Here is a 25640-nt window from a genome sequence, read left to right on the forward strand (position 1 = left end):
CAAAGAGTTCATGATGAAAATGCTCACTATTATATAATCACAGGTTCTCATCTCGTCTTTTACAAATGTGCTTGTGTTTCAGGAAAAAAGTGCCAGCTCGAATACAAGGCTTAAAACTAATAAAGAAATCCCTGGATTGGTCCAGCAACCCAGAGCAAAGTAAGTCCTGCCTTTTGTTTTCCTTGTGTTGCCCTTAAAACTCCATTTTTGCCTACCAGGTAATCAAGTTTTTTTACAGAGCTTTAATAATTGAGACAGTAAACAAAACATACTCTCAGAACATCCTCAGTGCCTATCAAAGCTGACAGTTTCAGGCCATTTAGTAAAATAAATAGAGGGATAGCTTTATGGCTCTCAGATAGGGAGAACTTAGTTAAGATATAAAATAATACAAATGTTAAGGAACGTTGCTAATTGATGGCTGCATTAAAATTGTGAACATATCTTCATTAGAATATAATTAAAATTATGAACATACCTTTATTAGAATATAATGTAAGACAGTAGAGGTCACAAGACAAAGGATGACATACATGTGATAGTGTGGATTTTCCAGAATATAGGAAATAATTCTACAAATAAAATTTCAGAGAGAGAGAATAGACTAACACGTGAACAGCCATTTGACTGAAGAGGAAGCCTGAGTGGCTGGTCTGTTTGAAAAGCATTTCATTCCATCAGATTCTTGAAAATGTCTAAGTCTGACAACACAAAAGTTGGCCAAACTACAAATACCAGACCCGCTTTAACCTCTGCTGGTGGGTTACACAGCAGTGCAACCTGGGGTTGGGGGGGGGGCAGTTTTCCTAGCTAGTAAAAATGAAGCTTGGCAAACTTAATCTCCAGCACCTCCAGGGGCAGGCATATACCCTTGAGCAACATATCACATTTGTGCTGGGAGACATTTTGGAATCTCCATAACAGCAGTTTAGATAAGCTTTTAGAAGTAAAACCAAGTTTCCATCAGTAATATAATGGATTCACAATACTGTGACATGTTCTTCTGATGGAATACTACATGTCAGTCAGTAAAAAGAGATGAGGTAGATACATGTTACACACTTCAGGGCACAACATTCTCAGAACAGTAAATAGTAAGATGCTCCTTTAAACTCAATGGCATAAATAAGCAATATTTTGTGTATAAGTATATGGCAAAATAACAAAGACAAGCCAAGATATAAAAAACAGCATTAAGTTGCAAATGGTGGCTCTTGACTGGGAGAGACACAGTTGGGCCCAGAGGCTCCTAATCTGAGTAATATTTACATGATTGTTGCTTATAATAGGTAATTCTAAGAGATCTTTAACTTGAAAAAAAAAATATGTTGTACCTAGTACATCTCCTCAGTGGCACGGGTACTTGAAGATATTATCATGGCTTCCAACAGATGAACAAACTCATTAATCATCTTACTAAAATAGCTAATAATGTCCTAGGCATGGTGGTGCATGAGTGCCATCCTAGCACTTAGGAGACAGAGGCAGGAGGATCGCCACACATCCCTGGCCAGTCAGCTTAGTGAGTTCCAGGTAAACCAATACTTCAAAGCAAGATGCTGCCATAAAAGAAGTAATAAATAAAATAGTGCATTAAAAAAAAATAAACATTGACTCATTGTTCTAGGACCAAGTCCATATTGGCAATAAAATTCACTTTGTAACTATGACACTACCATTATATTTCTTAAGATGGAATGCTAATCTTTACTGTAGTACTCCAGTTAAGACCAAGTAAATTCCCAGGGATGCAAGCATATTTGACATGTCACTTTCTTCCTGTTCTGTCACATCAAGACCAGAGCAGAAGAAGCCTGTTGTTGCTAGGCCTTCCTAGAAAACTGAATTTAAAACAATCTGCTTCATGATCACTATGAAAGCTATTCTGGGTTGTCAGTGTGACTACACCTAGAATTAACTAAAGTTCAAATGACTGGACACACCAGTGAGGGATTTTTTTTTTTATAATCAAATCATTTGAAGTGGGAAGATCCACTTCTGATCTTGACCTTTGAACTGGGAGTACCTACTTCTCATCTAGGTCTCACCGTCCGCTGGGAGCCTATATAAAGGGCATAGAAGAAGGAAGCTTTTGCTCTCTGCCCACTTGCTCTCACCCTCGCTAGCAAGTCCATTCCTTCACTGGCATTAGAGCCTACTTTTTCAGATTCCAGTGTATACGGAAAACCAGCCGAGACATCCAGCCTTGTGGACTGAACAACTATTGGATTCTTGGGCTTTCTGTTCATAGGCAGCCATTTTGGATTAGCTGGACCACAGCCTGTAAGTCGTTCTAACAAATCCTAGATGATTGATTGATTGATCGATATTCATTCAAAGAAAAATAAACACTTATAAACCCACTCAAGAGGCTAAAGAGATGGCTCAAGTGGTTAAGATCTCTGACTGCTCTTCCAGAGGTTCAAGTCCCACCACCCACATGGCAGCTCACAACTGTCTGTAACTCCAGTTCCAAGGTATCTGACACCTTCACAGCAATGCACATAAAATAAAGTTCAATAAAATTTTAATTAAAACTAAATAAATCCACTTAAGGTTGGCTGTGTCAGAGTAACGGTGCCCTGATTGTCTCTCACTCAGGTCCATGCTGCTGGTCACCAGGCCTTCCCCAGGCAGCCTCTCCAATTAGTCACTACTGTGCACTTTATCAGTCTTTGAAGACCACACCCTTCCATGCAAGCACACTGAAATGGGCTGTTCATTCCTTAGAGCTGAGTTTTAGGGAATGACTGCATGGATGGATACTGCTCAATCCTGCTGGAACAGTAGTTCTCAACCTATGGGTTGTGACCCCTTTGGGGGTCCAAAGACCCTTTCACAGGGATCACCTAAGACCATCAGAAAATTACATATGATTCATAACAGTAATTATGAAGTAGCAACAAAAGCAATTTCTGGTTGTGGGTCACCACAACATGGGGAAATATATTAAAGGGTCGAAGCATGAAGCATTAGGAAGGTTGAAAACCACTGTGCTACAGAGAACACTTTATCCTTGACACCTGGAAGCTACTCCATCTGCAGGGAGTCTACAGCTTTTAGAGATATATACTAACTGGACTCCTGTTCTTACTTTAAAAATAGCATCTCCCACATAGCAATTTGCGTGCGCGTGTGTGTGTGTGTGTGTCTGTGTGTGTGTGTGTGTGTGTGTGTGTGTGTGTGTGTGTGTGTGTGTGTGTGTGTGCTTTTAGTTGTACATGGAATCTTATGTACTTAGAATGCCTTGGGAGTAAGAAAACAAAGACAAATGCCCTTAACTGGGGCTGTGTAAATGAAATACAGGATGTTTACATGGTGAAAGATTGGTCAGCAGTTTAGCCAAGTGCTCTGCAGCAATGCACATTGCTTCATGGACCCTGGCAATGTGATATTATTCTACATTAGCTACATAGAGCATGCTGAACTCTATAAATTTTAAAACTACAACCAAAATAGATAACTGGCTATTTTAGCACATTCAGAGATACTGCAAGATAAAAGGCAAGGGATGGTTTCCCTGGGGCAGAGGAACACACAGTTGGGAACTAACCTTGGGTCAGCTTTAGCTTGTAGTAATTAGTTTTGGTTTGAGTTTCACAGCTGCTTATATTGGTTTTGTTTTTTATTTCAAACAAAATAATTAAACAAATAAAAGTAGCTATTTATGAACTACCACTGGGAGGATGCCAGAACGATTAGAATGAATCTTGTGCCCCAAAGTTCAGTTGGAAATGGTTGATGATCACAAAGAAAAAAAACTGAGCAGGGTAAGACTAACAGGAACCCAGTAGGGCTTTGGATTTGGGTTGTGCAGGTGTCAAGGCAGGACATGCTTTGCCTCTGTCCACTTGGGTCTCCATCTGGACCTGAGAATTACATTGTTACAAGATAGATTAACAGGAAAAGCATATATGCTGGGAAGCTCCTTAGGAAAAAAAACAAGACCCAAAGCTTTTAAAACCCTCAGTGTTGGTAAGTTGAGCAAAGAGAGGCAATATATTTGGGGGTAGTACTTTGTATCTTCAAAGGCAGAACATAGGAAGTTAAGGTCTGCCTTAGTTAGGTTTCTATTGCTGTAATAAAACAGCACAACCAAAATCAACCTAGAGAAGAAATCATCTTACAGCTCATAGTCCATCACTGAGGGAAGTCAGGGTAGGAACTCAAGGGAGGAACCTGGAAGCAGGAATGGAAGCAGAAGCCGTGGAGGAGTGTTGCTTACTGGTTTGCTCAGCCTGCTTTCCCATGCCATCCAGGATCACCTGCCCAGGAATGACACCCCTTGCAATAGGCTGGGCCCCCCCACATCAATCACTAATTAAGAAAATGTCCCACAGGCTTGCCTACAGCCCAATCCTATGGAGGCATTTTTCTCACTCATGGTTCCCTCTTCTCAAATAATTCTAGCTTGTGTCAAGTTGACCAAATATATATATATATATATATATATATATATATATATATATATATATATCAAATTTTGATTGCTATGGCAGAAACCTGAAGATAGGGAGGTTCATTTTGGCTCATAGTCACTTGCTTTGTTGTGCATATGATATAACAAAGCAGCTTGCCCATGGCAGCCAGGAAAGTGGATACAAGGAGAGACAGAGACCAGGATAACATGAATATGTAAAGGGCCAGAGACAAAAGGCATCCTTCAAGGGCCTGCCCCCACTGGCCCGCATCCTCCAGCTAAGCCCCACATTCGAAGGTTCCCACCCACCTCTCAGCAACCCGTTAAACTGTAACTGTCAGTGAATTCATCAGTGATGAGCTTAATGATCCAGTTGCTTCCCCAGAACCTCCTCCTCCGAACCTTGCTGGATACTAAGCCTTGGTGGCATTGCCTTTGGGAGGTCATTATCAGATCCAAACCACATTACTGCCTTACATTTTTGTGGCTGAAGTTTCCCATGAAGTTTTCATTTCTATATGCCACTAGAAATGAAAGCCAAATGCCTTTAGCTCTGAAGCCCTTCTGGCCCACCATGCCTTCATTGGATGGCTTTGCACGTGAAGCTGATAGCAACTTCAGCAGAAAGAAAAGCCTCTGAGGGTGCAAGTTAATCTCACAGAACTTTGCAGTGCCCACTCGGGTATCCACTGAGCTTTGTTAGTTAAAGCAGACTCCAATATGTAGCTTTTTGTTAAAGTTTAGGTCCAGCAAATATTAGCCCCACATATCATGCTGTGTAAACTTGTATACCGGGCAGCAGTAATCCCTTTCTAGTATGTAGAGAGGAAAGATGAGAAAGTCAGTGGCTTTTTCCTCTCTCTATCCAATTCACAGTCATCCAGTTGTGCATCAGGAAAAGAAGATGCTGAGAAGAGGGTTGGTACCCAGGGAGAGATCTTAAATGCTGATATTAGTGCTACCATGTTGGTAGGATTTCCATGTGATAAGGGCAGGGTCCATGTGTATCCAGGCAAGCGTTCGTTTCATCAGATTCCGTGTTGATTCGGATGTGTGGCTGCTAACCAGGCATGGCTGTTTTCATGTTGTCATCATTGAAGACGTAAATGGAAGTGACAACAACTGCAGATGGTTAGAAGTAGAGGCTTGCTTAAGTGTGAACTGTGAAGAGGAGTCTGAGGCCAAGTACCTTACCCATGTGACAAACCACGCTGCCTCTGTGAGGGGTCAAGAGTCATGTGAATTTAAATAGCACTCTGTTAGTTAATTAGCAAATGTTTGTTGCCTTGCTGTTGAATGCAATGTAACATATTGCTAACAACTGCAAGCAGCAGCTTGCAACTTGAACACCAAAGCCTAAAAACTGCTGTTTTCAGGGAGCCTTTTGAACATTCTTAAGGAGGTGACACAGACATGTGTCTCTTATGTTATCTATACAAAGATACACACCTATTGTAAAGTCTTTGCTACTTGGGACTTAAAACTGTTCAGAGTCTGACCAAGAACAGGAATAACCAAAGTGTGTCCATGCGGCCAGTATGGGTGCCCGGCGGCTCATGCTCTGCACCCTGAGGGAGCCTCAGAGTCTCACCCTCCCTGAAGACACTGCTGAAAAGCTTGACTGTGCTGATCTGAAGCCTGCAGGAAAGTAACATCCAGGAGCGTAGCAGAGGGAGGACCAGCACCACTCCCACAAGAGCCAGCTAGAGAGCAGTGTCAAGATGAGATACAGAACAAAAGCACATGGGGGCTGCAGGTTTGTGGACAGCCAACCAGTGCTGTCCATGCTCATGGCCCTGAGTGTCACAGTATTGCAGGAGAGTGTGGTAATTTAAGAGTACTGGAATGGCCTCTAGTCAGCAAAGGAGCATTAGTAGGTGGTTATAGTGGGCCCTCTATTAAAAGAATGTGCAGTAGGTCCTGCCTCCAGAGTAGCTCACACAAACAAAACACTTTGATGTTTAAGCAGGTAAAACCAGGAGGAAGCCAGGAAAACTCAGTGTGCACACTGGCTTTTCTACAGAGAGAAGGCTGTTTGCTTTGTTTGCTTCATCCCAGGCCTTTTCCCTGCCTTTCAAATCTGCATCCGAAAGAGGGTCCAGTTCCCAAGTAGAACACTTCCTTGTTGGAGCAATTTCATAAAGGATGACAAAATTACGCGCTATGTGTGAAAGTGCTTTGTCAACTGTGAACTGATTAGTGGTGTCACGGGTTTACATTGATTTTGTTTCATAGCACAGCTGATGGTATGTGCTCACAGATTTTAAGTCGTGGCCTTACACCTAGAAGAGAGCTTCTCATGGGAATCCAGTTCATGGAAAGCTGGAAGGGTTTCAGGACATTTGTGCCCTCCTGTGGCCTCTAAGGTGTGAGGAGTGTCATGTGTCATGCTAATTGCACATAGGTGGGCTTCTCCCCACACTCAACTTAAAGAAACCATTCTAGGCCTGCCTTCCACCCTTGGCCCCAGACACTGCAACCAATGTAGTTTGTGTCTCTCTCACCCAGTGCCTTTCACCTCTGTGGAATATCAATAAGTATCAACAGGCTAGGACCAGGTTAGCACTGAGGCCCACTCTGCCACAGCTTTCCCATCTATGATCCCTGCTCTCTTCGCCTTCTTACATGTTAACCCCAACAGCAACAACTAACTGAGCAGGTGAAATGGGCGGGGACTCAAAGACACTTCTTAACTTATCCCCTATTCCAGTGGAATTCCAGTTGCTAAAGGTGCAAAAACTGGCCAGGGGCAGTGTCAGGCAATTGTTCCATCCTCTGCTCTTGTGTCTTTGGCCAGTATTCATAGAATCATATGTAGCATATGTCAGTGTCACGAGAATAACTTGCTGTGTCACACATGGGGCCGAAAATGCCACATATTGCATGTTCTTACTTTGTTCTTTTAAAGTCCCAAATGTGTTTTTGAAGAAAAAATAAATTGTCAGGCCCTACCCAGTAATATCAATATAAGTAACCCCTGGACATTGAGTGGGAGTTGTATTCCTATGCCATGAGCACTAGTAGACTTTGGAAATGCATTTGCAAGATCAGTGCAATGACATCTATTCTCGAGTAGCATTAGGGTATTTTAGTGGGAAAATCTGCAATGAATAACTGTCTGTCTGCCCCAGAGTTTAGGGGTTCACCATCACTTCCTTGAGAAGGAGAGGTTCAAGGAAGCATTGAAATATGTACTTACTACTCTTTGTTTTCCAGCATGCACATCTCTGAAAGCCAACAAGAATTCTTCAGAATGCTGGATGAAAAAATTGAAAAGGTAAGAATGCAAAATAAATAAAGTATACTATTTCAAGATAATTCTACTAATTAGAAGCTTGGATGATGCTTTTTACCCGTGTTCTAAATCTTCTGGCAAAGGATTGGACAGGAAGTTAAAAGGAAAACAAGAGTGTGTATGAAAATGATGTGTTACACCCCAAAGTCATAGGTTATTCCAGCTCATTCTAGTGTGCCAAATGGGGTAGAAGCCATTGACTGCTAAGGATGGCTACTGCCTACAAAAGTCTACCTGATGCTGCACGGAGTCTTTCAGACATCTCATTCCTGTTTCCATTACTCCCCTCCTCTGGGCAATGGCTTGTTTACCTCTAGACCACACGAGCAGAGTGCTGTTACAGATAACACACAGGGCTATTGTCTGCATTTTTCTGAGGCTCAGAATGCTTGAGTGACTTTCCCACAGTTGCCCATCGATCACAATGCTCCCCTTAGGCTGCAGCCTCCCTTCCTACAGTTTCCATTACTCACAGTCAAGTGTGGTCCAGAACTACTAAAGGAAAAGTCAAATAATAATTCATAGCTCTTAAGTAACTCACAACTATTGTCATAACTATTATTCATTGTCATTAACCTCTTACTATGCCAAATCCATACATGGAACTTTGTTATTCACGTGTAAGTATCTATGTACATTCACACGGGGCCAGTCAGACGAGAGTGGTCACCTAATACTGTTACACAGCTGAAAATTCCTCTCACCCAGTACTGTTGGAGCTGTGCTGCTATATCAGCATTGCCTGTGTGTTTGTGGTGATACCACTATTATTAAAAAAAAAAAAAAGTACTCCACTGCCCATTGCATGGAAGGATAGCACATATAGTTACAGTATATGGTTCTTGGTAACAAAGGGCTGGCTTGTATACCTATTATACTACTCGTAGCTGTTTTTAAATGTTTTCCTTATGCATATAACAAAATAGAAGTTGGCTCTAAGAAAGTGTAGCCTTGCCACATTGATGTATCTGTCTCGTGCATCTTGGGTACCTTAACAAGCCACATTAGGTGACTGACCTATGCCATTCACATCTATGGGAGCTCCCTCTGTGATGTTTGAACAACAAAATTGTCTAGTGATGTTATTTCTCTAAATGTGTCTTCATCATTATATGACATGACTATATACAGGAAACCAGATATATAGGGTTTGGGGACCTATTCCTAACAGATAATAGGGATGGCTAAAATAATGGGGATTGGAATTTCACGGTTCTGTCTCTCTTCAAAGTCTTCAAGTTGTTTCTCTAGCCATCTATGGATTTACATTGACAGTGAAGTATACAGTTGATCTGTGTAGAAATGCAAACAGTAACTTGATCTCAAATGCTACGTGTGTACTGAATGGAATATGGAAGCCGGCGACATTGTTAACTTACAAATCTGACCTTATAACCAACAAACACTATTCTTCTTAGAATAAATTCAGAACGCATTGTACTGCAGTGAGATCGTCACAGGACAGTCTTCTGAGTTTCAGTTTTGACTATTTTACCTCCTCTTTTGATGTGTGTATTGCTAGTGCACATTTTGGTTTGGATGCACACACGTGTGTGTGTGTAGAAGCTGGAGGTCAATGTTAGCTGTCATTCCTCAGGATCTCTCTGCTTTGATTTTTGAGGCAGAGTCTCTTGCTGGGACCTAGAGCTTGCCAGCTGAGCTAGCGTTGCCAGCCAGTGAGAGCTCCAGGGATCCACAGTCTCCACATACCAGTGCTGAAATTACAGTCATGAGGCATCATGCCCGGCTTTTTTATGTGGATTCTAGAACTCAGGTCACTGTGCTTGCAAGTTAAGGACTTCATGCTGGAGCTCTCTCTAGACCCCCTCCCTTTCTATAGATTGGGGGCTCTTAGGTGGGTGTTGCTTTTTTTCAATTTTGATTTTGATTTGTTCTTTGTAAACTTCATACATGTATACAATGTGTCTTGATCATACCTACCCTTCACTCCCCACTCCAAGCAACTCCTCTCCTGACTTCATGTTCTCTTTTACAATTTTAACTTACTTCTAACCCACTGAGTGTGGTTAATGCTGCTCATATGTGTGTGGATATGGGAGAACATGGGGAACCTAACATGAGCCACAGTTGTTTAAAAAAAAAAAAAAAGACAACTCTCCTGTCCAACAGCCAATAATTCCTCAGCTAGGAGTGGAGCCTGCTAAGTTCCTCTCGATTCCCTGCTGGAAATTTTAACTGGATTGATGCTGTGCTGATCTCATGATGTTGGTAACCACAGCTGCTGTATGTTCACGTGTACAACAGCCATGCCATGCCCAGAAGACAGTACTTCACAGCTCTCCTCCCCATCCTCTGGTTCCTACAGTCTTCTGCCCCCGCTTCCATGATGTTCCCACGAGGTGGACAGAGGCAAGGGTATTGATGTCCCACCTATGGCCAAACACTCATAATCTAAGCACTTAAAGCAACCACGCCTCTCTGCATTAACCATTCCCCACTGCAGAGAGAAGCTACTCTGAGCAGAGTTGGAAGCAGCACACGCCTACTGATAACAACATAAGCATTTAGAAGGCAGTTTGACAACATGACCATTTAGAAAAACATCAATAGGTTCTCCTCTATGACTTCCCTAGCCTTAGGCTTTCACCATGTTTTCAGTATCATTCATGAATTCCCTCCTGAGAAGCAGACCTCAGATCCGATCGAAATTGTAGTTGGTTACCCCATTAACTGCCTTGCCACCATTGCAGCAATGGGTGCGTCTTGTCTGGAAGGTCAGTATTATAGCAGGCAGAGTCCTGCCATGGATAAAACCCTTGAATTCTTCATCCCCCAGCAGCCTGCATAGCACCTTCCAGCTCTATGAAAGCCAACCAGGGGGAGAGTTTTCTGGTCAGCTCAAGGCTGATTTCTCCATGTCCTGCCACCAAGTATGTGATGTCTCCAGAAGTAAGATCTTACCATCTAGTTATAGTAGACAAACAAGAACAATGGCTATAGACTGTATTATTTTTGGTGCCTCTGGGTGTTCTCTGAGGAATAACTTGTATGGAGGTAACCCATGCCTGGCACGAGATTTTCACTTAATAACAGGTGTCTTTGGAGAGCAACATTATTTACTAACATGGGGTACTTCTGTTCAGACTCCTTTCAAAAATATTTTTAATTAGCTTGCATACTAGTGGAGTTTCCTAAGGCTTCTTCATGCATCTGTAATTATAGTTAACACACCCACCCCTACCTCTCCTTTATGCCACCCACATCCCTGTCCCACTCAAACTTTCAGCTTCCAGTATTCTCCCATTTCCTTCATAACCCATATGTTCTACTATCTCCTCTTAAGTTTTTTCATTTGCACCACAGAGTCATGAGTCCCCAAGTAGCTTTGTCATGCAGACACCATTTTAGTTAAGCCTTTCCCTGGCCTCTTATTTCCCATCCTTCTCACTCCACTAACTGCTTGAGCCGTTTTCCCACCAATATTCCCCCTCTCTACTTTTCATTTCACTTGTATTTTAGTAGCTTCTCTGTGCTAAAAACAAAGATCTGAAGCAAGAATACACCTATGAGAGAGAATATGGGCGTTTGTGGGTTTCATCTGGACATCTCTTCCTGAAATCCTGCCTTATGGTTGGTCACACAATTTAATGCAAGGTAGAAATCATCTTAAATTCCTAAGAATTTCAGAGTTGACCCAGTATCAAAGTGGAACTGTGAAAGAGTAAGTTCATAGTTTTCTTTCTCATTGAAAGACAACAGTGTCAAGGACATCACAAGAAAACCCACAGAAGCAATTAACTTCCTTACAAGAACTCTCGGAGTCTGAACCAACAATTAGGGAGCCTGCATGGGACTGACCTAAGCCCTCTACGTGTAGCTTGGTCTACTTGTGGGACTCCTCACAATGGGAGCAGGGGAATGTTCCTAATGTTTTGCCTGGCTCTTGGGAACCTATTCCTCATACTGGATTGCCTTGCTCAGCATTAATGGAAGGGGAGGCGCTTAGTCTTGCTGCAACTTGTTATGCCATGCTTTGTTGACACTCATGGGAGGCCTGCCCATTTCTGAACAGAAGGGGGGGTGGAGGGGATGGGGGGAAGAGGGAATGGGAGGAAAGGAGAGGGGAAACTGTGGTTGGGATGTAAAATAAATAAATTAAATTTTAAAAAGGAAGACCAGCAGCTACCACCAATGTAAAATCTAGAGATGGTTAATGAATTTAAATGGTGCTCTGTAGAGTTCCTAGCCTGTATAGAAGTATTTTAAGTGTGTTTTTTTATTTTCAGTAAAATATTGGCATACGTCTGACTTGACATTGAAAACTTCATTTCAGATCAATTACCAACTTTCACATATTGGTTCAAAAGATGTTCCGAATGCTGATATCATTTTGTTTAGTAAAGAAAAGCAAAAAAAGAAAATTGTTCCCACTGTAATAAAGATCTTTTCTTTTTCTGTTTATTTGGCCTTTTTCCACTACTAGCTTTCTTTTGGCAATAAAAAAGATTTGCTCAGTGGCTCAGGGTAGACTGGGAAAACTAAAACCTGCATTTTAAGTTAGGTTTTCAACATTTATGAGCGCTGATAGGCATTAAGATGACCTCGTCCCTTCCCAGCAAGTTTCCATGACTGAAACTGTCTCCTTTTGCCCAGAACCGAGTTCATCGTTCCTGTCTAAAGCAAGACTTCCTTCTGCCCCTTGGATAGGGCATGACATGTTCACAACCAAAACACCAGTTCTGACTAAACTATGCCCTGGGTAGAACCTTCCCTAGACAAGGAGTATTTTAAATTCAACATGAACAATGCCCCCACTGTTGGACACCTTTTCTTTTTCTTTTTTTCTTCTTTTATGTTTGGTTCTGATAATCAAACGCAGAGGCTCATACCTGGTGCCTGCTGGGCAAGTGTTCTGCTTCTGTGCTATGCCCCAAGCCCAGATATATTTATATGTAAAAGAAAGCTGTTACTCCATCTGCCATGCACTCACTTGCTTTGTACAGATAATCCCTTGGCCTATAAGCTATGTCTTTCTGTTCCTCCTCTGTTCTCTACAACTCCTCCTTTTGTGTATGCTCTTCTAGGTACTATTGAAGCATTAAGCATCCAAAATGCTCCTCCTTAGTTTACATGTTTGATTGACTCAGTGCAATCATTTATATATATATATATATATATATATATATATATATCATTTATATAGCCAAAATTGAAGCTGGAGTCTTCCATGTAATTTTGCTGGGTTTTTAAAACATTGCTAAGTAGTTCTTTGGTCAGTGCAAGCATGAAGACCAACTATACGCCAGCAATGGAAATCTCTCCGGTACAAACCCATTTCTCCTTCGTTTCTCACTTCCCTTCATTCTTCTGCTTATAAATCCCTTTCTAGGTCCCTCCTATTCTTGCATGATTTTGAGACCTTGGCTCTCTTGGTAGGGATTACTGAATGTGATGGGTTTTGAGGAAATGTCTAAGGAAGAGTACTATATGAATTTGAAACTAGTTCATTTTAAGATGCAACTTTGTTTCTCTGGACTTCTCTAGCTATCAAACAACCATTTATTTACACTTGGAAAATAGTTGGGTCCCTGAAGGGCCTGATTTCCATGGACTCAAAACTATTCTAGTTGGTAAGAAAGGTTATGATAAGTCTAAGTGTATGAAGTTATTTATTTCAAGGACCCATTCTGTTAACATCAGATTGGGTCAGCATGACCCATGCCTGAAGTCATACATCAGGCATTAGAAATACACCCTTCATCTGGTAAAGTTATGACTGGGTGAACAACTCTTTTAGGGACATTAAGTCTCTGAGTTGCTGGAGAACCAAAATACAGTGTTTGACACCTGTAGCTAATGGGACAAAGCTTTACTTTGTGGCAGTGTGTTTAAAGACTCCTTCCATGCCTGCAACTGCTGAAAGAAAAACATGGGACTATTATGTACAAGCCTGAAGAGCATCACATGGCCTCCTCACATGCCAAGGAAGTCATGCTATGTGTTCACTGGAAGTGGGCTCGGCTGTCATTATCATGATACAGAATAGTTTCCTGCAGGGCTGGGGAGATGGTGCTGTCAGGAAAGTGCTTTCTGGCGCAAAAAGAGCTGAGTAAAAAGCTGTGGCACAGTGGCACACATCTGTAACCCCAGTGCTGAGAGAGGGGACATAGGAGCATCTTGGGGCTCTCTGGTCAGCCAGTTTAGCTAAAAGAGTGACATAACCTCTGGCTTCCACATGGGGAGTGCATGGGAGAGTATGCACTCACACACACACACACACACACACACACACACACACACACACACACACACACACACACACACACACCAATCTCTGGCTCCACAGTGAACCTGTCATAAAACTACAGCCGCATCTTTTGCATCTCTCCCTTCACCTCCTTACCTTGCCATCCCTCTCTCCCACGTGTAGAGCCTAATTAAAGCTGTGATTGCAAGGGGCAAGGATGACTCAGTCCTGTTTTGTTTTTATTCCTGCTGCAGAGCTTTGTGCAGATGGCTTAGTAATTGCCGTGACAGTGACCCTAGTCTAGAAACCACGAGTGAAGTGTGAACACCCTCTGGCCTTTAAGAACCCCCGGGCCATAATTGTGGGTTTGTAAGGAACAGCAGAGAATGTCTTACCCTATCCCACCCACTTGGTCTTCTTCTGCAGCAAAGAATGAAGCTGGCCAGTGTCTGTCAGTCAGGAAAAAATTGTGGCACATGCTGTGCTCCCATGATTCTTTAAGTGTTTATGCTGGGGCCTCTGTTCTTCCTGGGAAAATCTACTGCGTGGAGACATAGTCTGCTCTTTCCCAGAGCTACCTTCACTGCAGTTCTCCTTTATACATTCATCAGCAAGAGCAACACCAAAGCAAGAGCAACACCTCGGATTTTTATCCTTAATTTTTGAAAGTTTGGAGCTGGGTACCAGTGAGTGACGGCAGACACAAAGAGGAGGGGAGCATCCTGATTCAGCATCCACCTTGTTAGTGATGAGTGATTCCCAGACACAGATCCAGAACTAGTTTGGGATCCGTAGGTAACATTTAAAACATCAAGAGGTTTGTTGTCAAGTTATATAATACGAAATGTGTAGTTCAAACTATAAAAGACTTTGCATTACTAGGTATATGCCCTTGAAATTCTCTTACATAATACAGTTAAGTTCACCATAGCAGTCTGTGTTAAATAGCAGAAATGAAAATTTAAAAAGCTGGAAGCAACGGAACATGCAGCAGAGGAGCAAATTAAATCTTCTGTATCCCAGTATTATGCAACAGTTAAAAGAAATTAACCAGATGGCACAGTTACATTTTTCAAATGGTATTATTAAATGAATAGAGTAATTGTATAAAAAAGTGTGTTGTAAAAAAGAATTATGATATATTTTATAGTTAACATTCGGCAAATAGACACCAGAAACCAGTCGTCTGTCAAGTATTGAGAGGCATATGATAAATGCATGTACATACATTCCCTTTAGTATGGTATGTTCTATATGAAATATCTGTAAGTGCCAAGTATTTATATATGTGTGTGTGTTTAAATGTTCAGACACATAAAAGATGGTATATTGATATAGTATAACTAACATGTTATCGATATAATAGGAATATTAAAGTCTCTAAAATAAGCTTGGTGTGGGAATATATCAGTTGTAACACAAAAAATAAAACCCAGTGATTGATATTGGAGTTCAAGCTGAAGATCAGAGAAGCAAAGCAGCCAAGTCACTACCTCTTCCCTCTACCTCAGGCTGAAAGGGCTGTTCTATCCTCAGTGTGAATGGAGAATAAATCTCTCATGAGACCCTTTTATTCTTCCTTTTATAACTCCCTAGTGCTGGGATTAAAGACGTGTGATCCCAGGTGCTGAGATCACCTTTGTGTGAGCTGTTTCTCTTTAGGACTGACTCAGTTTCATGTAGCTCAGTGTGGCCTTGAACTAACAGAGATCCATCTACTTGTCTCTTGAGTCCTGGGATTAAAGGTGTATACCACCTCTGCCTGGCTCTATGGCTTGTGGTTAGCTTTGCTTTCTGTACCCCCAGGCAAGCTTTAATAAATCATAAGTAATATATCACCACAATCAGTGGCTGATATAGAGGAAGAAAAAAATCTGAGAGGGTGAATACCAAGCCTGTGGCCATTGTAATTTCATATGCTAGGTGCGGGGGTGGTGAAAAATAGAAGCATGATACAAAATACAAGGAGTTATGAGTTTTGTACAGTGTTTGCTCCATTCTTTGTACTGCTCTGAATCTTAAATTTCTCAACGTCAAGAGAATAATTCACTGGCCTTGCTCACACCTTCCACTGCACACAGTATGTGCAGCTGTCCGGAAGGAAATCTCCCAGGAGCATTAACATCCGGGCAGTGGGGCATGCACTAGGTCACCTGAAACATTCCTATTTTAGATTTCACTTGAAACTATTCCCAAGGCCTCCATCGGCATAGTCACAAATAAAACTGAATTGCCTAGCCTCTATGAAATGCTGTTCTTATCGGCTGATTGGTCAGATGTGTCATCACACTAAATTTAATTGGTATTCATAACCCGTTGAGCCAATCAGTCTCCACATACACAGTGATTCTTCCAGCTCAGTCTCTTGTGCTTGTATAAAATCCACTTGGTTGCCATCCTCCCAACATATATTTTTAGGAGATACAGAGGGTTGACAACTGCAGATATACAGTGAAATGCAGTGGACACTGTGGGGAGTCTTCCTTTCTGGAATGTGGGCAAGTTGGTCACCTTAGCCATGCCCTGGAAGAAAAAGAAAGCCATGTGGAAGTGTTCTCCTAACCCAGAATTCAAGATGCCTCTCTGCTTCCTGCTTGGTTAGCACATGTTCTACCTTCCATGGTTCCTAAGCTGTCTCCTATGCTTCCTGTTCTGAAAGCCAAGAGAAAGGAAGGGAAGGTGAGCTGCTAATCCAGCAAGCAATGGCACACCCTTTGTGGGGAGGAAGAAAAGCCACCATGTTAAAAATTGGCCATCCTCAGTGGGCTTAGTCTACAGAGCAGTAAGAGTGATGAGCAGTCTCCTTCACTTCTCCACGGTGACTAACTAGGCCAGTCACCATGTAGAGAGCCTTAGTGGCTTTGGGGAAAAGGGAAGGTAGTGTCTGTAAGCCGACAACAAGCTGATGGTCCCAAAACTCTTTCTGGTGACAACTGCAGAGAACAATGGGAATGTGATTAATGTGATCAATGTCTTCCCAAACATCCCTCCATCCTCACTATAAATCCTGGGGTAAAACGCAGTCACTTCCAGTTATAAAGGTGCTAGGGAATGTGGAATCACATCTCTGTCATGAGGCAAATAGATTCAAATGTAGATTTGCCAATTGTACAAAAGGAAACGAACCTCAGAATCACCTACAAGGCCCCACTCACCACATAAGTTGTACTAGAGTTTCTGGCTTGGGCTGGCAAGACTCTTAAGATTCTCTTAGAATTAAGTCTGTCCGGGTAACCTGGACATCTTCCACAAAAATTTGTGGCACATCTATTTATCATCACACATACACACACACACACACACACACACACACACACACACACACACACACAATCACAACAGGGAAATTTTAAGAAAGATAATGTCCAGTGGGGGGAGGGGGTGACATAAAAAATTATGCCTGTCACAGGATAGACACCACAAGAGAATGACATGTAGATGAATGAAGACGTAGATGAAATTTGAAAATTCAGATTTAAAGGGGAGATGAGATTGTAGATGAATTGTTAAATTTAATTTGGTTGCTACCAGCTTCTCTTTGGTGGATTGTGAACAATGTTTTATGCGTTGCTATCTTGCAGATGGTTTCTAAGTTGGCATCTTGCAGAATTCAGCTCATCTGGGAAGAAATGGTGAATCTCTTGGGGTAGAAATCTGCTCTGGTGTTTGATCCGTAGGGAAAGAGCAGTACCCCTGAGCTGCCCAGTGTTGGCCTCTTGGTGTGGGGTGGGATCACTGGTGTGCTTTCTGGAACTGGAGCATACAAACTACAGCAGCCAGGCTACATCTGACCCACAAGATGACAATGGTCTTTACGTGATGAAGGGACAAAATAAGATTTTGCAGTATTTGAAAAGTTACAGGAAATTCAATTTTTGGTAGCCACAGACACTTTGGGGGGCGGGGATTGTGGTTGATGTTCTTTTGAAACAGTGCCACACCATGTAGCCCAGGCTTGCCTCAAACCCACAGTCCTCCTGTTCTTCCTCCTGAGTGCTGGGATAATTGGCCAGCTTCATGAATGTTTTATGGGGACTTGGCTGCACAGGTTAAGCTGTAGCAAGGGCCTGTGGAACAGAACCTCAAGTGTCTACTAGCTGGCCCTGCCAAAGGAACATGGGTTCAGTGTGGCTTGGAGAAGGTAGACATCCCAGGTTCCTTATCCTGCCTCCTCACTGCTGTGGGGAGGACATCACTGAAGTGATGTATGGACCAGTGTCAGGCAGAGCTTGGGAAATGGGAGCTTTAATACTTCTGAATGGCCATTGCTGTTGGTGGATACAATGGATGAGGTGGTAGTTAATATGTGTCCTTGAAAATGAAAAGTCCTAAACACCAGGATTGCCATTGCTTGTGTTTTCACGGTGATCCCTCCTGAGTAAGGCCAAAGCAGCAGCCAGAGGCTGTCATGCTCTGCTGCTCCTCACCAACAAGGCCTTTTCCCCACTGAAATAATAATGTGTGAGTCTAATTAGAATAAAGCTCATTAGAGACAGAGACAGCCATTAATGCCTCCATTGATTTTTCTAATGAAATAAGCCAGGGGAGGAGACTTTAACAGGGCAGCTAATTATTTTTTGTTTTCTTCAGCATTTCTTCTGCATTTAAAACTGTTGTTGTAAGCTGTCATTGGGCTATAAACAAAAACAGAGCCAAAAGTGGTGTGTGACTCAAGTGGCTCACAAAGGTCGGCCTCTGCTTCCAGCCCACAGCCTAAAGGAGCTATAAGGCCCCGGCCCCCTCCCCCTTGTGATCTTCTGCACTCTGGCTAGTGGCTCTTAGTTACTGTAGCTGTAGAGCATGGTTCTTCTGCCCTTGCTCCTGGTTCAAGGCTGAATGTCCACATTCCACAGGACTTGGATGTAATTGCCTCACGATAGTCATACCTAGAAGGAACAGCTTGTTCCTGTTCTGGGAAGGGAAGTTACCATTGAGTTTGTTTATGTTCAGAAATTCCGATGGAACAGTCACACTTTATTCATCAAATGCACCTCGCTGCTCAGAAAGCAGTAAAGTCCCGGCAGAGGCTGTTATAGAAGGGTAACAGTCATTGAAACCCCAATGTGTGGCTGAGGCAGAACACTTGCCTAGTGTGCGTGAAACTGTAGGTTCAGCCCCAGGCCTGACAAAGGAAAACAAACCAACTGGGCATGGTTCCACATACACTTCACCTAGGAATAACTTAATAAATAAAAATGTTGACTAATGAGCAATGGGATTCCAGTGTCAACTTCTAACCCTCCTTCATCACCCCTGCCCTTTCTTCATTTCCATTCTGTTCTAGCAACACGAGCTGGCCTGACCGGTACTCATACTGTAGCTACAGCTGATGCAGTTAACTTGTTCAAGGGGGTGGGACTTCCTCCAGTGGGATCCAAAATCTGTGGACAGCTTCCTTCTCCTGTCAAATGCCAGGGCACTTCCAATTACTGCTACTCAACACACTCCTCTCAAGACGGTGTGTTCACAAGTGATGTAATAGGAAACACAAGGGATTCCGTTGACGCCAAAGGGTGGAGGTGAGCAAGAAACATTGCCTGTCCTCTCAAGTAAGGGAGGCCAGATTTGTGGACAAAAATTACTGTTCAACCTGTTGGGATAAGGAAGAGACAGGTTCTCCTTGGAGCGTCCTAGGACAGGAAGACATCATATTAAACCCAGGTCATACAGACTTAAGTAGCCAGGCAGTGAATGCTGGAGAAGTATGAAGGAAGAGAGTAGAGAGTGCGTGGGAGTAGTGACTGTTTCGGGCACAGGGAGGATGCATGAGATTGCTGTCTGTCTAGTAGTAGGCAATAGTGAATAGATAGATGATAGATAGATAGATAGATAGATAGATAGATAGATAGATAGATAGATAGAGGTTTTTCAAGATAGGGTTTCTCTGTTTAGCCCAGGTGGTCCTGGAACTCAACTCTGTAGACCAGGCTGGCCTTGAACTCACAAAGATCCACCTGCCTCTGCCTTTCGAGCACTGGGATTAAAGGTGTTCGAGCACTGGTTTTAAAGGCATATACCACCACTACCCAGCTGTATGAATGTATACCTGTTTTCAAATACTTCTTCCCATGACTTATAAAACAGAGCTCCAAGATAAATACTTGTAATTATAAAATTGACAACTTCATCAAGGTATATGTAATTTATACACCATAAAGCAAACTGATATTACATGCATGGGCCAATGGTTTTTAGCAAGTTTGCCCAACTGCAGAGCCACCAGCACACTCTAACTTCCAAACACTACTATTGTGTGATGAATGACTTTGCTACTTATAGTCACTCTCCGTTCCCACGCAGTCGTATATCTTTGGGTTTTATTTCTCTGACTGGTATTAAAGGGGATACAAATCTTCACTTGGCTTCATAGAAATTGCCAGGCCACTTTAAAAGCAGCCATACTTGTCACAGCTGTCACTGTGTGAGAGCTGCATCCCAAGGTTCATCCTCAAGAACTGGCTGCCCCGAGTTATTTTATCCCTAATTATTTTTATTTGGCTTTTCACTGCCAAAGCAGATTATTTTTCTCTTCGTTTGCTTTTTGCTTGTATGGTGTCTTGAATGAGTCTTCACTCTCTGTGACTTACCTTTCTTTAGGATCCTCTTGTGTCTTCATTTAAAAAAAATGGATGAATTTTCTCATAGCTTGCATAGTAAATTCCTTGGCTGTTTTTGCTGGTGTGAAGCTTTCCCTTTTTTAATGTGTGAGTATAGGTGCATGCATACAAAGGTAGGGGTGTGTGTGTGTGTGTGTGTGTGTGTGTGTGTGTGTGTGTGCGCGCGTGCGTGCGTGCCAAAGACAACCTTGAATGTCATCCTCAGGAATGGCAATCTATTTCCTTTGAGGCAAAATCTCTTACTGGCCTGGAGCTCACTAGTTAGGCTAGACTGGCTGGCCAGCGAATTCCAGGAGTCCTCTGTCTCCACCTCCCCGGCACTGGAATTACAACACCCTCCACCATGCCCAGCTGGGGCAGGGGAGTCAGGTGTAGGTGTACACATGCATGTGGAGGCATGAAGCTGACATCAGTGTCTTCCTTGGTCATTTTCTATTTATTGAGACAGACAGAGTATCTCTGAATCTGGAGCTTGCTACGTTGTCTAATCTGGCTAGCCAGCTTGCTTCAGGGGCAAGGTGCCTGCTTCCTGATTGCTGGGGTCACAGGTGGCCATCATCCCTTCCCTGCTTCTTAGATGACTTCTGGAGATCCAGACTCTGGTCCTCACACTTGTGCAGCAAGGGCTTTGTCCTCTGAGCCATGTCCACAGCCCCAGCACCCAGCTTTCACATGGATTCTGGGGGTTGAACCAGGTCCCCCTGTTTGCAAGGCAGGAGCTCTACAGGTTGAGCTGTCTCCTCTGCTTGAAGTTGCTTTTATATTTTATGTTTTAACTCCTACAATAAAGGTTTGTTTTTAACATGCACACACACACACACACACACACACACACACACACGTTTAACTGTTTAGTTAACATGTCTTCAAATAAACAAAAGTTTAGTGTTATGCTCTGGTAAATATTTAAGATTCACTACATTGTCAGAATTTCATTTCCATGCAACTTAAGCTGTATTTCTGGAAATGACATTCTGTATTTGTGCTGTGGGTTTCTTGGCATTTGCTTGTTTTTGGTTGTGTCTTTTAAAAGGGAAGAGAAGAAAAAGAGGGAGGAAGGGGAGGAGGGGAAGGAAGAGGAAGAAGAAGGAAGGAGGGATAAGAGAAGGAAGAGAAGGGTGAAGAGAAGAAGAGGAGAAGGAAATTGATTTAGAATCAACGGAGGCGAGGTATATAGAAACAGTTTAGACTCGGGAAATGGAACCAAGGTTGCCATGAAACTGCAGAGCCGGATATCCACTGGGTCCATAGGCCAAGAGCATACCTCCTCTGGGGACTACAGGAAAGCAGGACTTTGCTGCACTGTTCCAGCACATTTACCACTTGTTTTGTTTTGTGATGCCTGGGCTGGCACATGCTAAGTAGACACTTTGTCACTAAGCTGTACCCCCTCTTTGTTGTTGTTTGTTTGGGTATAGGGTTTTGTTAAGTTGCCCAGGTTGGTCTTTAACTTGAAAACCTCCTGCCTCAGCTTCCCAAGTGGTTAAAAATGGCAGGTCTGTGCCACCAGACCCAGCTTTTCCTATCATTTGAATTTGTATCAAAATGCCCCTGTGGCTCTTTGAAATAATCATTCCTGACTGTCAGCGTCATTTGGAGTTTCCATTCTTTTAATGTGCTGGGTGGGGTCTCCCTGAAAACTCTTGGTGGGTCCTTGACATAAGGCTGGAATTGTGACTAGCATACAATTGCATAGAGGGCTTTACAAATTCTTCCTTCCATTTTGGGTCCCCGAATGGGGGTAGAAGGGCCTTCTTCAGCTAAGAAACTTACTGTGTCTCCAGCCTGCTCAATCCTACTTCCTGCCTCCCTGATGGCTGAAAGTTTGACAATTCTGGTTTTAGAAGTTCTTTAACAATTTAAATGAGACATGAAGTCCTATCAGCAGAAGCTTGTTCCCTGGTCTGCCCAGTAGGACCAGTGTGCAAATGGGGGTGCTCGTGGGATATGGGGATTGGAGCCCTCCCAGCAGATCTCTGGGTCACTTAGGCCTGCATGCCTTGTGGCATCTCTTAGCTGCTATGTGTTCTGATCTCCGAAGTCTTTGTTCCCAAAGTATTCCATCCTCTGAGCTGCCACCAGGAGATAAGAAAAATGAAACCAACTGGAATTTGAATTTTCTTATCAAGTCACTACAACCTCCCAGGAAAGGTAGAGATTAGCTCGGGGATCTTGGGCTTCTCTGAGATTTGCTCACTGCCACGAGACTCCACTCCTACCCTGCAAAGTTGATATGAATAATAAATGAAATGATGTCTGCAAAGCAACTCATGTGGGTTTTTTCCTCCTGCTTGTAATAATTAGAAAAATTTAGAGGAACAAATTCTCAGGAAATGTAAGTCTCAGGGTCTGGCTGAGACAGAGCGTTTATTCAGCTTTGTTCCTCAAGGGGTGTGATAGAGGGCCTTTGTGTGCTGGCAATAAACCTGGAGTGTCTAAAATGGTCCCTTAGGTTTTTTGTTTTGTTTTTAATGTATGTCGAGAATGTGCACACGCACGCATTTGTGTGTGTGTGTGTGTGTGTGTGTGTGTGTGTGTGTGTGTGTGTGTGTGTGTGTACAAGCATGTGCCTACAGTGTTTTAGGAGGCCAGAAGGATGTCAGATCCCCTAGAGCCGAAGTTATGGGTAGTTGTGATCTGCCATGTGAATGCTAGAAACTGAACCCAGGTCCTCTGCAAGATCAGCAAGTGCTCTTCACTGCTGAGCCACCTCTCTAGCCCCGGGTCCTTTAGTTTTATCATCTTATAGCCCTTTCGCATGTTTCGAAGCACTGTGTTAATAAATACCAAAGGGATTTGTGTGTGTGTGTGTGTGTGTGTGTGTGTGTGTGTGTTTGCTTCCTCATAGTGGAGGGGCCCACTCAACCTCACGTGAACTACCTGAACCTTTGCTTCTATGTGAGGCCCTACTTTGACATAAGATGAGAAGGGACTTTAGTTTTTGCTACAGAACTTGTCTTCGTATACAGGGATTGGGATTCAGATCTGCCTGGGACATACTGCTGAGGAGGGGGGGAGTTCTCTGTTGCCTGTCAGATCTCACCTTAAGACCACAGCCCTCACTCACAAATGAGGCTTTTCACCCCTACCAGGAGCCTAATACAATAACAGTGACAACAGCTAACATTTATTGACTATCTGACAGAATGAGGTATTTTTCCACACGTAACTCTGATCATAGTCCTATGGGATAGAGAAAGGGAATGTGCCCAAGAAACCAAAGCCTGTCATTTTACCCAGGTCCACTTTTATATGCTAGTTAGATCACCATGAAAACTCTGACCTCCTGCCCAGCTGTTTACCCAGCATCCATCTCCAAGTCTAGTCTGAAGCTCCTTAGTTATAGCCACACGGAGACCATTGCTTGATGCTTGTGATCTTGTGCTGCTAGATTTGTGTGTGTCCAGTTTCCCATGCTGGAGAATGAACTCCCAGGGGTCAGGAACCTTGAGGGGTCTCCTTTACAACTCTCCAGTTGATGACTGAGAGAGTGGTTCCTGCCTGGTCTGGTACAAAACTCAGGACGGTGGTCATCATGAGCTATGTCACTGGGAAGGCTGCATCCTCTTCTTAGGAGCATTGGTTACCCATTTTCTGTCCCCTGGAGGTATTACGCTGCCAGTGAGTCAAACCACAGTGGACACTGGACTTCCATTCTGCAAAGCACATGGGACTGCACTCTCTTGGTGCAAGAAACTAAAACAGGCTATATAGCAACTCATTCTGACAGAATAAGCAGTCTGGGCTGTTTGACAAAGAATGGATGACCAATCCTGCTTCTGCAACTTTGTTGTATGGTAGTGTGTGTTTTTTTGTTTGCTTGTTTGTTTGTTTTGTTTTTTGTATGTGAAACACACTTGTATACATGTATGTACACATCATGAACAAATTAATTTACCAGTCACAGTATTAATAGACACTATTAATACTAACTTTGAACAGCCATGCCATATAACTGTCATTATTTTTAATCCATCAATAAGAAAACTGAGCCTTAAAGAGATAACTTGAACAAGGTACCAAAATTAGTAAGAAATACAGCTGTAATTAGCATCTAGACATGTGCTTAATAATCTATAATAGTGACACTTCAGCATTAGGGAAATGTGAAATATTTCCAATGTACAGATACATAACAAAGAAATATATAAGCATGTTATATATTTGAGGAATAGTTACATTAAAAATGTAAGCACTGATGCTTTTAAGAATGCATTCCAATTAGAAAGTTTGGGGTTTGTTTGTTTGAAAGAAAGCAAGTGTACTGAATATGCTGGAAGTAGCAGTGGGCTGAGGGGTTAGAAAAGTACCTTCAATAGCCAAGAATTCTACTTTTTAATATACTAAAATAAGACTTACAATATTAAAAAGTTAGCCTGAAATCAAGAATATGCGCACAGTAAACAAGAAAATTGTTTGTTGCCAATACTTCATGCATGTCAACTGCAAAGATGAGATAGAATAAACAAAAACAAAAGAAGCAACAAAGTATGAGTTGAACTTGCCTGAAATAAATGTACTATAAAATAGTTAACAAGAAAAGTGTGTGGGATAAATAACTTGCTTATCAAATAAGATAAACTATGGGAGCATCCATTGTCATATACAACTTTAGTTACATTGTTAGACCCCCGGAAAACTCAGGCCTCCGGGGTCTCAGCCCAGGACCACGGTCACCCCAATCACCAGGCAGATTCGAAAGCTTGATGCAAACAGCATGAGGCTTTATTGTTTAACGAGCTAACCCCATGTTAGCTCAGGTCTTTCACCCACCCGCCGTGGTGGATGGCTAGCAAAGACAGCTCAAAGGGGCTGCATAGAGATCTTGTAGGGCAGCGTAAGGGGAGTGTCTACAAGTACGCACAGGCTCAGGATTGGTGTGCCTCCAGGCTTGGAGGGCTTGCCCTGTGTTGATTGGCCAACTGGTTGTTATGGCCCATAGGCCCTCCCAGGGTGGTTGCTATGCTCTGCACGTCATTGCTGTGCACTTGTCCGTAAAGCACACCCAGAGCCGTAAAGCATAGCGCCACCAGCTAACTTCTGATTGGTTCCCTGCCACGAGGCAGACACCTAACCTCTAGTGACCAAGGCAAGGTCAGA

General features: G+C 42.8%; 1 protein-coding gene across 1 annotated transcript in view; it reads left to right on the forward strand.

The window, feature by feature from the left end:
* The window catches only part of C5H1orf21 (chromosome 5 C1orf21 homolog), a 210434-nt gene that overhangs the window by 180776 nt on the left and 4018 nt on the right, over window positions 1-25640 (forward strand). Inside the window, exons 4-5 of the mRNA XM_027417381.2 lie at window positions 83-159; window positions 7637-7697. Coding sequence (XP_027273182.1) covers window positions 83-159; window positions 7637-7697 — 138 coding nt within the window. The remainder of the gene's footprint in view (window positions 1-82; window positions 160-7636; window positions 7698-25640) is intronic.

This window comes from Cricetulus griseus, chromosome 5 (assembly GCF_003668045.3).
Source record: "Cricetulus griseus strain 17A/GY chromosome 5, alternate assembly CriGri-PICRH-1.0, whole genome shotgun sequence".
NCBI classification, from domain to species: Eukaryota; Metazoa; Chordata; class Mammalia; order Rodentia; family Cricetidae; genus Cricetulus; species Cricetulus griseus.